Raw genomic sequence first — 12,238 nt, 5'->3', positions numbered from 1 at the left:
GGACTTGGATCTTTAAGCTTTCTGTACTCTCAAGGTCTAAGTTAATAGTTTTGCCCCTTGGCAGATGTCAAACTATCTAAAGAAAGAACATTTTCTGATGTTGACTCAGTGCATGCTGTTGTACTGATTCAATATTTTCATTGGCAGCTTTTAACACTTGGCACCTTCAAGGAAGCAGATAATCTACTAATTGATTTGGGACAAATCCATACTTAAACAGACGTGTCTTGAATGGTATTGCCTTGTGCCAGATGCTATTGACAGACTTGAACGATTGGTAATTATACCAAGGTTGTGTGTGTGTGTGTGTGTGTGTGTGTGTGTGTGTGTGTGTGTGTGTGTGTGTGTGTGTGTGTGTGTGTGTGTGTGTGTGTGTGTGTGTGTGTGTGTGTGTGTGTGTGTGTGTGTGTGTGTGTGTGTGTGTGTCACTATTTGGATTGGTAATGCTGCATTCTTGGTCAGATGGGTATGTGTGTGGGTGCGTGTATGCGTGCGTGTGCGAGTTTGTGTGTGTATATATGTGTGCGTGTGTGTGTGTGTGCGTGTGTGTGTGCATGCACGCGCGTGCGTGTGTGTGTTGAGGTCTCGTGTTATACTGTATGTTGTAACGTGTTGGTTTTTGCTTGTGTTACAGGGCGAGAGGGGTATAGCTGGTCCTCTTGGTGAGAAGGTGAGAGCTCCTCTGTTAAACTCTAATGTTTTACATATTTCACTTCTCTCACACCTTGACTCCTGTCTCTAACCTGTGTCATAACAGAAGCAAACTTATCTCTCCACAAGAGAAAAAAAACTATCTGTACACAAGTGGGACAAACGATCTCTCCTTAAGCAAAACAAATGATCTGTCCATAAGACAAACAAATGATCTGTCCATAAGACAAACAAATGATCTGTCCATAAAACAAACAAATGATCTGTCTGTCCATCTCTGTTTTTGTTAATCAGGGTGACCCTGGGAAGCCTGGTACATCTGGACTTCCGGGACCCAGGGTAAGATTGTTGCAATATCCTAAAACTTGTTATTTCTATATAATTGTGTGTGTGTGTGTGTGTGTGTGTGTGTGTGTGTGTGTGTGTGTGTGTGTGTGTGTGTGTGTGTGTGTGTGTGTGTGTGTGTGTGTGTGTGTGTGTGCGTGTGCGTGTGTATGCGTGCGTGCGTGCGTGCGTGTACAGTGTGGATCTTTGATTGTGTGTGACGGTATATGTATGGCATGTTATTAGTTAGCATACAGTATCACTATGTTGTTTATATATTGTTTATATATTATATTATATATTATATATATATTTATATATTGTGTATTTTGCAGGGACTACCAGGGCCTGCTGCAGTACCAGCAGAGAAGGTAATACAAAAATACTTGACAAGAATAAGAAAATGAGCTTTAAAAAAAAAAAAAAAAAACACCAGCTGAATGTCTCCCCATCTTCCATTTTTCTCCCCCTACCAGGGCTCTAAGGGGGAACCAGGAGAGGGTGGGGCCGTGGTAAGTAAGCCAACCCAACCGTCTTACGTTAGGGACACATAGGAGGCGAAGCGAAGAGAGGCGAAATTCAGCCGTCATCAGGCCGTCGCAGTAAATCAAATGGAATGGAACAGTTATGTTGTTGATTTGATTGGGCCGCGGCAGGCGAATTCGCTCCTCATTTGCATAACATTAAACTTTCTTTAATAATTTCGCTTCACTTCGCTCCTGTTTGCTTGCTTTCGCCTCTCTCATAGGAATGAATGGCGAAGTTAGCTTCGCTTGGCCAAATTTGTGTCTATGTGTCCCTACCGTCTTAGCCTTCATTACTTCTACCAATCGTCCTGACCACTTACTTTAATGATATTATTACTTCGAGTTATGAACTTTTGTCAAATACCCCTTTCTTTACTTTACAAACACCGACCTACAATGACCTCTATGCTTAACTGAACAGAATACAAGACATCATTCTAATATAATATTCTTTTCAATCACTGTTGGGGCATTTTCACTGTCATGGCCCTGCATGTCTACAGTATAACAGTGTAACTTTTATATTTTTCATGCCGTTTATGCTCCATTAGAGGCTGCTCCATTTAGTTTGGCAAGCATTAGTTTCATCATGAAGCTTTAAGAGTGTAGTCATAATACGTTTTAAATAATTAAAATGTGCCTTATAATTAGTTATCAATGCACTCATAATGCACTATAGATATCGTAGAAACTGTTACCACTTTCATAGTCATGTCGTTTATGCTCCAATAGAGACTGCTCCAATTAGTTTGCAAGCATGTATGTTTTTTCCCCCCACATTTGCTTTATGGACTCAATTAAAGGAACAGACCACCCTTTTTTGATTTTCACATATTTGCAGTATTTCCAAGCATTATTCATGAATGTGTATATAATTTTCGTTTGCATTGCCTCGTTTAACAGTATAGCCAAATTAAGCATAGCAATGCAAGTCTATGGTACAAAATAAAACATCATCAAATGTACTTACAAACCACTTTAAAATTAATTTAAAATTCACTACAATGTTAAATGGCAATTTAATTCCGTCCAGTGACCATTTGTGGCTTGATGCTAAAGATACAACTTACTTCCAGTGACTATGCTAAGCTATGCTAATAATTTTGATCCAATAAATCTAAGTACTGAAAATACTGAGAAGAAAATGATATGCACATTCATGAATGATGCTGGTAAATAATGTGAATGTGTGAAAATAAAAAAATGGTGATCTGTTCCTTTAAGCAGCTACTAAAGACTCAAAACTCAAAACTCATGTATGTTGTAAACTGCTGCATAGCCATCTGCATTTGTTTGACTTGTCTCGTTATTCTCTTCACCTCTTCCCCCCTGACTATAGGGTGGTATCCTTCCATCGAGGAAAGGAGAGCGGGTAGGTTGGGCAGGCCTGCTGAAACTTGGTGTGTGTGTGTGTGTGTGTGTGTGTGTGTGTGTGTGTGTGTGTGTGTGTGTGTGTGTGTGTGTGTGTGTGTGTGTGTGTGTGTGTGTGTGTGTGTGTGTGTGTGTGTGCGAATGGGTGTGTGTGTGTGTGCACGCGTGTGCGCTTGTGTGTGTGTGTATGTGCAGGCAGTCCTGTTGAAATATATCCCCTGAATGTTCTTATTCTATTGGTTTGTGGAATGAGACGTGGTAATCTTATCTGACAGATTTCATACCTCTACATGTCATCATTCTGACACACATGACACCCATACAGTAAAGACATGTGAAGACATGTGATGTCTCTGTCTCTCCATCTGACTGTCTGTCTGTCTGTGCCTGTCTGTCTGTCTGTCTGTCTGTCTGTCCCTCTGACTGTCTCTGCCTGTCTGTCTGTCTGTCTGTATGTGCCTGTCTGTCTGCATGTCTGTCTGTCTGTGCCTGTCTGTCTGTCCCTCTGACTGTCTGTGCCTGTCTGTCTCTCTGCCTGTCTGTCTGAGTTTGCTTGTCTGTCTGTCTGTCGGCTCTCATATGATAAAGACCTGTACAGTAATAAATGGCTCTCTGTGACGTAGTTAGGCAGAGCTGAAGTCTTGACAAGCCATTGAAGAGCCCTAGAGCCAAACATTAATGCCGAATAGGTCAAAGCATGTATTCCTCATTATTAAACCCTTGAGAAGAGCTACTTTAGGTGCATACGTAGTGGGTGGAGTCTCGTGTCCATAAGTGGGTGTAACTCTATGTGTATGTGAAGTTGACTGACTGTGTGTATGTGTGGGCGTAACTCTGGATGTACCGAATATGTATGTGCGTGCATGTAACTGCTTGTATGTGTGGATGTAATTCTGTGTGTATGTGTGTCCGTAACTGTGTTTAGGTGCTGTGTGTGTGTGCGCATAACAATGTGTACAATACACTATGTGTGTAAATGTGTGTGGGTGTAACTTTGTACAGTACAGTATGTGCGTGCGTAACCCTGAGTGTGTGTATATTTCCCCAGGGGGAGAGGGGTCTTCCTGGTACTGATGGAGCCAAAGGAGATAAGGGGGAAGCAGGCCTCAGAGGAGACAAAGTAAGTCCAGAAAGTCAAAGAATGCGCGCACATCAGTGGCACAGGTGCTGGACCAAACGTAAGATAACTGAAAAGAAAATAAAGGTCCGCAACACTGTTAAATGCTCCCAAATATTTAATGGCACGACGTTTCGGACTAAGCGTCCTTCATCACAGTGCAGCGATTGCACTGTGATGAAGGACGCTTAGTCCGAAAATTTGTGCCATTAAATATTTGGGAGCATTTAACGGTGTTGCGGACCTTTATTTTCTTTTCAGAGACAAAGTAAGTCCCATTCACATCTAGCCAGCCAACACCTTCACCGTTGCTTCTAGTCAGGCCAAGAGCAATACAATATCGTTTCTGACCTCCCGACTATGCCATTTGGGAAATGTTAATTGGTATGCTCTTGGTCAGACCAAGTCGCGAAGAGATTTGATAGTCAATGATAATCAAAGTAAGTCACATTCTCACCTAGCCAGGCCATGCCCTCCTAGTGACGCAACACCTTCAGCTTATCTTCTAGTCAGGCCAAGAGCAATGCAAATATCGTTTCCGAGTTCCCGAAAAATCTGGAACTCCTCCCACTTTGTAGGGAAGCATAATACAACCATTAGCAAACCAAGGGAGGCAGGTCGACTATGCCGTTTGGGAAATGTTAATTGTTATGCTCTTGGTCAGACCAAGTCTCGAAGAGATTTGAAAGTCGATGATAATCAGGCTAATTCTCATGAGGCCTTGACATTTGCACCTGCCAAATGGGCAAATGCTGGTAAGACTCGGCTGTGGCTAGCAACAATTTCAGTCTCACTACTAGCCACTTTCTCCGGTGGCTTATTTTTTGGTGTGACAAATCACGGTAGTTGCATCAAATGCTTGTATTTAAACCACTAGCCACAGTGGCTGATTAGCAAAAAAAAAAACCTGATTCTCATGTGTGATGCACCTGAAAGCTGAGGGATGATGCGTAGAGTCCCAATTCAAGTCTTTTGTGTTTGTCCTGCATTGATGACATCATACCCTGCTGCACTTAAGCGACGTTTGTACAGAGATATCTCATCTGATGTAACATTTCTGTTTCGTTTCTAAGGGACTGCCAGGTGTCGGTCTGGTTGGCCCTGCTGGTGTTAAAGGAGACGGAGGCGATCGAGTGAGTAAGATCTTGATGTAGTCTCATAGATATAGTACATTTTTATATTCCATACACTGTATTTATAATATTTTTATTATATGTAGGACAGTATGTCGATATCAAGTACAGTCTCACGTAACGTTTCTCTGCTTTACTTCCATAGGGAACACCAGGCCTGGCAGGCAGACCAGGAGCCAAGGTAAAGTCTATGACCTCTATGACCTCTATATGACCTCTGTCCTTACTCTTAGTACGGCCTCAAGTACTGTTGTAGTACATCATTATGCTAACCAGCATTCCCACTATGTGTCTGACTGTACAGTGCCGTCAGACACATAGCGAGAATGCTGGTTAGCATAATGAGTACAGTATACGGTCCATATTACCTGAACCACACACTCTACTTGTCTTTTAGCTAATGATCTTGGGTTACACTTCACTTGACGACGGCGTCATATGTATGACATAACAGTGTCATAATAGTGTCAAAAGAGGATGAGTCATACACATGATGTCAATGTCATAAATGGCTTATGGTCATAAAAGTTGACATTGTTAGCATTGTTTACCATAATCGAAAGTCACTTATTGACAAAGTCATAAAATGTTCATAATGTTTATGTTTAAAATGCACTTCATGACACAAGACTACATTTGTACACTGTTATGTCATACGTAAGACACCGGCGTCAAGTTAAGTGTTATCCAATCATGTATGTTTATCGCATCTCTTTATGTTGATGAATGTGTTTTAATCTGTGGTTACCTCTGTTCATCATTAACACCTGTAGCCCCTTAATGCACGCCGTACCTCCTGTGGCACGCTGTAATAGACATTGCAAGTTAACTACTATAGTACTACACTACTATGACAGTGCATGGGGCCTTAAGTAATACATTACGACTTGGTCATTGCCATTCTGGTAACAGCTAATTTATAATGCAGTGTCTTAAGGGGTTAAATGGTTTGAATCACTGTCTCCTGATCCTTCTCTCTGGATCTCTCACCCTCAAAAACTTGCATAGAGTACACAAAAATTCATAAACAGGATGAAGGGAAGATTTGCACAGTTTGCACAGGAGTTATCCTTTTTTTTCTTTCGTCATGATTTTTGTTTTAGCCCGTGTCCATGGACCTGAACACCATCTATGTAACATAAACACGAACACCTTATAAGGGTTAAATGGTGATAAAGATGGTTGAATCTATGGTGACTGCTGTGTGTTGTTCTTAGTAATGGGCCACTCTAAATATGTTATGAATACGATAATACTGGATGTTTAGATTCCAACATCTTCATAAACATCCAGAATTAACGCCTGCCAACATGTGTGGTTGTCAAGGGTGACCGTGGTGAGGTGGGAGAGTCCGGGGAGCCGGGCAGAAACGGATCACCTGGATCGGCAGGCCCTCGTGGGAAAGAGGTATGATTATTACTATCAATATTGGTGTTGTTGATATGGATGTTGTTGTTGTTGTTGATGTTGTTGATGTTGATGTTGATGTTGATGTTGATGTTGATGTTGATGTTGATGTTGATGTTGATGTTGATGTTGTTGATGTGGATGTTGATGTTGATGTTGATGTGGATGTGGATGTTGTTGTGGATGTAGATGGTGATGGTGATGTTGATGTTGATGTGGACGTGGATGTGGATGTGGATGTTGATGTTGATGTTGATATTGATGTGGATGTGGATGTTGTTGTTGATGTTGATGTTGATGTTGATGTTGTTGTTGATGTGGATGTGGATGTGGATGATGTAGACCTACCGTATATGCCACAGTCAAGTGTACAATGAGCGTCTGCCTAACTCTGGTAGAGTGATGCTCCATCCTTTCGGGACATAAGCTCATTTTGCACATTTCTGTCTGATGATATTCCTGGTTTCCTGTGTCTTTGTCTCTGCTTTAGGGGGAGAAAGGAGACAAAGGAGATGAAGGCACACCAGTAAGTATTAGTCTCATTGCCACTCACTGTGTGTGCGTGTGTGTGTGTGTGTGTGTGTGTGTGTGTGTGTGTGTGTGTGTGTGTGTGTGTCTGCATGTGTGTGTGTGTGTGTGTGTGTGTGTGTGTGTGTGTGTGTGTGTGTGTGTGTGTGTGTGTGTGTGTGTGTGAGAGAGAGAGAGAGAGAGAGATACCACATCATCTCTTTACTCATTTGAGTGTGATGTCCCTCTATTTGTATTCTGCAGTGTGTGTGTGTGTGTGTGTGTGTGTGTGTGTGTGTGTGTGTGTGTGTGTGTGTGTGTGTGTGTGTGTGTGTGTGTGTGTGTGTGTGTGTGTGTGTGTGTGTGTGTGGGTGTGAGAGAGAGAGAGAGAGAGAGAGAGAGAGAGAGAGAGAGAGAGAGAGAGAGAGAGAGAGATTCCAAATTATCTGTACTTGTGTGTGATGTGCCTTCTGTGTGTTTATTGTGTGTTTTCTAGGGAGAGGCAGGTTTACCAGGCAAGCCCGGAGAGCGTGGGGCTCGGGTGAGTATTATATATACACACACATGGATGCACACACACACACACACACACACACACACACACACACACACACACACACACACACACACACACACACACACACACACACACACACACACACACACACACACACACACACACACACACACTAAAATGAGTGTTTTTGTATGTCAGGGTTTAACAGGGCCACCGGGACCACTTGGAGAGAAAGGAGACTTTGGTGACCCAGGCGAGCATGGACGAAATGTAAGACACATTTTACTTTCTTACTTGTGCCCACAATTTAAAATAGGGTGTCTACGCGCGCACGCGCGCACACACACACACACACACACACACACACACACACACACACACACACACACACACACACACACACACACACATACACACACACCGTATGTAAGAAAAATAGCTCAAACAGTACATACATGTGACCACTTTCTTTCTTTCTTTCTTTCTGTGTGTGTGTGTGTGTGTGTGTGTGTGTGTGTGTGTGTGTGTGTGTGTGTGTGTGTGTGTGTGTGTGTGTGTGTGTGTGTGTGTGTGTGTGTGTGTGTGTGTGTGTGTGTGTGTGTGTGTGTGTCTGCATGTGTGTTTTCAGGGCAGTCCAGGCCCTCCTGGTATCCGGGGAGTTAAAGGAGAAGTGGTAAGAATCCTTCTAGAACAGCTCAGAAGCTTTTAGAATGTATGGAAATCATGATGGAACATTTAAGCTTCGGTAAGGTTCTTGTAATAAGCGCTTATAGTCACTAGTAAGCAGGTGGTTGCTTACTTAGGTCCTTACATGTGCCCATAACATGCTTATAAACCTTATAAATGTCCTATAAGCTGCTTATTATGGGCTAATAGTCTAGAACAGGGGTCGGGAACCTTTTTCATTCAAAGGGCCACTTCAAATTCATCTGAGGGCCGTATTATGAACCCTAATCAGGATTTCCCCCTGCACTTTAGGTCTATATTGAAGGCATCCCCCTTTAAAACAGACCCCACCTGCTCTAGGTTCCCTGAATGTAACTTAATTGTATTGCAAATGTATTTTCTAAGACTCCTTTACAAAATGTGTCATATTTCATGTGAAGCTGCATAACATTAAAACAATATTGGGGGCCGGATAAAACGGCCCTCGAGACATAGGTTCCCCACCCCTGGTGTAGAACATGTGGTCATGACATGCACAATTGCAGACACAATTGCACACACACTTACTGTCGGTGTTGGTGTGGTGTATCACTACATTTTTGCTGTTTTCCCCAGGGACCTGCGGGTCCGCCTGGCCCGCCGGGAGTGGCTGTAAGTAGTTTACAAAAATATCTGCCTTAAACAGCAAAATATTCATCATCGTCTGTTTGATTATTTTGGACTAATGATTGTGTGACCTTATTCTGTTTGCTGTAGCCTGTAGTAAATGGCACGCTGAAGCCTGAGAGAGGTGAAAAGGTAAAGTAGACACACACACACACACACACACACACACACACACACACACACACACACACACACACACACACACACACACACACACACACACACACACACACACACACACACACACACACACACACACAGGGTTAGTTATCAACTTGGCTGTACCTGTAAAAGCGCATTATGAATGATTGAGGACAGAAAATAAGTGCTTGGATTATAAGAATTATTTTGCGCTTAAAGAATACTCACTCACGCACGCATGCACGCACGCACGCACACACACACACACACACACACACACACACACACACACACACACACACACACACACACACACACACAAACACACACACACACTGTATATAGGTGTGTGAAGTCTACCTGTGCCCCTGCAGGGTGATGCGGGAGACCCTGGAGAGCATGGCGGTAAGGGAGCCAAAGGAGAGGCAGGAATACGGGGACTTCCAGGACCTCCGGTGAGTATGGGCTGAATAGAAGTACACAGGAAAAAAATGGAGTGTCAGTGTTTCAGAGGAAACTTGGGGATACAGAGATAGACAGAGTATTTTAAACACTGTGGAGTAAATTCAATAAATAGTTATGGAAAAACACTATGGAGTGTCAAATTACTCTTCACAGTGGAGTCTCTGTGTAACTCTGTGCACTGACCAAAACATTTTTGATTTTGATAAATTTGTATCCGTGTGTGTGTGTGTGTGTGTGTGTGTGTGTGTGTGTGTGTGTGTGTGTGTGTGTGTGTGTGTGTGTGTGTGTGTGTGTGTGTGTGTCTGTGTCTGTGTCTGTGTATTTGCAGGGAATTGAAGGACTGAGAGGACTAACTGGGCCCAGAGTAAGTATCGCATGACGTTTTCAGGACTCCTTCAATATCAATCACAACACCACAGACATGTAAAAGAAGACCACTCCCATCATCATGGTGACACAGCTCACTGAACATAAAAAATGCATTTATGCCACACCTATGCAAGACGTCAACTCCAAGGGAGCAATGCTCAGGAAGGCACCATGCGTAGATGCACAGACTGGCAGGGAGACATACAAGCAAACAGACAGACTGGCAGACAGACAAACTGAAAGACATATCAGCAGGCAGACATACAGACAGACAGACAGACAGACAGACAGACAGACAGACAGACAGGCAGGCAGACAGACAGACAGACAGGCAGGCAGACAGACAGACAGGCAGACAGACAGACAGACAGAAAGACAGACAGACAGACAGACAGACAGACAGACAGGGTCTATTTCATTATCTAATCTCCCGTCCTCTCCTTGTGCTTGTGTCCTCGTCATTCGAGGCAAATGTCACTGACGATAGATTTTTTTTTTATTCAATATGTCGCAAAAGCACAAGCACATTTTCCCATTTGCAATAGGGATGTTGAATGGGGAAAAGTCCCCCAAAGCCACGTGGTGCCTAGGTTGACAGCAGCGAAATGTTATTGTTTTCTCCACTCAGATGGGGCGTCTGCGAAGCATGAGGCCACAAACAAAAGGCGATGACAGGAGGTTAGATAATGAGATGGACCCACAGATAGACAGGCAGATAGATGCTGTTAGTCTCACTACCGTATTCACACTACCACAGCCAGTGCAACTCCAACCTCTCAACTGTATGGCACAATGAGCCAGAGCATGACCAGCAACTGTGGATGTCTTCTATGGAATGGCTCTATGATGATGGTTGTTGGTGTGTGTGTGTGTGTGTGTGTGTGTGTGTGTGTGTGTGTGTGTGTGTGTGTGTGTGTGTGTGTGTGTGTGTGTGTGTGTGTGTGTGTGTGTGTGTGTGTGTGTGTGTGTGTGTGTGTGTCCTTTTGTGTGTGTGCGTGTGTGTGCGTGTGTGTGTTCGTGTGTGTGTTGTGTTCTTGTGTGTGTGTTGTGAATGTAGAGTAAAGAACTTTTAACGTACGTGTTTGATGTGTTTGAATTGTGTGCTTGCGGGCATGCGTTTGTCTGTGCCTCTGTTTCTGTATGTTAGCTGTACAGTGCATGTGTTTGAAAAGCACCACGGTTGTCTGACCTCATTAAGGTCTGTCGTTTACGAGGCTTGTATGAAAATCATTACATCCAGTACTTGCTGTATTGCACACAAGCCCACACAGGCTAAGGCAGGTTTACAGGGAGCCATGCCATAAATCCTGTCATACTCTACTGTACAGATCACTGGCTGGGTCTTTTCCCTGTTTAACTGTTCATATTCAAAGAAAGATTAGCCTGGTTGACACCAGATGGTGTGTGTGTAGCTTCAGCGCCCCCTGGCGGAGCAGAGCTACACACACTACCGTCTGATACATAGCCACAGAGCGCGCTCCGTCTCCAGCCAGAAAATAGACGGAGCATTTATTGCTTCTGCGCGGCCTCATCACCAACAAATTCCTTGAAAATACTTACATGGTAATCTCTTAAGAGTCAATATAGTATGTAATCTGTCCTGTGACTCCTCAATGCGAGCTGCCGTTGATATTGAAGCAATAAATGCTCCGTCTATTTTCTGTCTGGAGACGGAGCGTGCTCTATGGCTGTGTACCAGACGGTAGTGTGTGTAGCTCTGCTCCGCCAGGGGGCACCGAAGCTACACACAACCAGGCTAAAGAAAGATGTCTTGCAGTACCTTTCTTACTTGAACAAGTACACATCCCTGATGGGCTCATCAACAAAAATTAACACCTGTTCATATACATCACATGAGATTGCCTGATGAAATTCTAGTACCGAGACGTCGTTCATTAAAGCAAAAAACAGCGAAGTGGTCAGTGTGCGGGAGTTTCTTTAAGTTATTGCTGAGTGACCCGTGGGCCATCTCCGACACACCTGCCAGCTGAGGTGTGCGAAAAAAGTCGAAGTTTAACATATACATCACTTACCATGCTGCTCCCTGTCTACAGTATGAATGTTGCTAGTTTTGAATGTTACTATTTCAATAGTTTTGTATATCAATAGACGATAAAAAATACAATAAAACATATAGCTTATTGACACACATATAGCCTATTGTACAATGATGATATATGGTGTAAGGAATGAGAATTATAACTATGAACCACCTTATATCCTTTCATTAAGATGGATATACTGAATAATTATAAGTTTTTTCCAATGAAATTGTCCAATGTAGTACGTGTAATGTTTCTATCTTGTCACTGTCTCACCTGCATTTCCACTCTCTGACCAGGGGGAGGCAGGCGTGAGGGGAGCTCCTGGAGAAAAG

At 43.2% G+C, this 12,238-nt stretch overlaps 1 protein-coding gene across 1 annotated transcript in view; it reads left to right on the top strand.

Moving 5' to 3' along the window:
- The window catches only part of col7a1 (collagen, type VII, alpha 1), a 119,956-nt gene that overhangs the window by 60,465 nt on the left and 47,253 nt on the right, over positions 1-12,238 (top strand). The window contains exons 43-60 of the mRNA XM_063216245.1: positions 635-670; positions 946-990; positions 1,311-1,346; positions 1,452-1,487; positions 2,842-2,874; positions 3,922-4,101; positions 5,064-5,123; positions 5,269-5,304; positions 6,450-6,530; positions 7,021-7,056; positions 7,534-7,578; positions 7,753-7,824; positions 8,183-8,227; positions 8,836-8,871; positions 8,977-9,018; positions 9,402-9,482; positions 9,821-9,856; positions 12,203-12,238. Coding sequence (XP_063072315.1) covers positions 635-670; positions 946-990; positions 1,311-1,346; positions 1,452-1,487; positions 2,842-2,874; positions 3,922-4,101; positions 5,064-5,123; positions 5,269-5,304; positions 6,450-6,530; positions 7,021-7,056; positions 7,534-7,578; positions 7,753-7,824; positions 8,183-8,227; positions 8,836-8,871; positions 8,977-9,018; positions 9,402-9,482; positions 9,821-9,856; positions 12,203-12,238 — 972 coding nt within the window. The remainder of the gene's footprint in view (positions 1-634; positions 671-945; positions 991-1,310; positions 1,347-1,451; positions 1,488-2,841; positions 2,875-3,921; positions 4,102-5,063; positions 5,124-5,268; positions 5,305-6,449; positions 6,531-7,020; positions 7,057-7,533; positions 7,579-7,752; positions 7,825-8,182; positions 8,228-8,835; positions 8,872-8,976; positions 9,019-9,401; positions 9,483-9,820; positions 9,857-12,202) is intronic.

Source organism: Engraulis encrasicolus, chromosome 14 (genome assembly GCF_034702125.1).
Source record: "Engraulis encrasicolus isolate BLACKSEA-1 chromosome 14, IST_EnEncr_1.0, whole genome shotgun sequence".
Lineage (NCBI taxonomy): Eukaryota > Metazoa > Chordata > Actinopteri > Clupeiformes > Engraulidae > Engraulis > Engraulis encrasicolus.
This window is presented reverse-complemented; position numbering and strand designations above follow the sequence as displayed.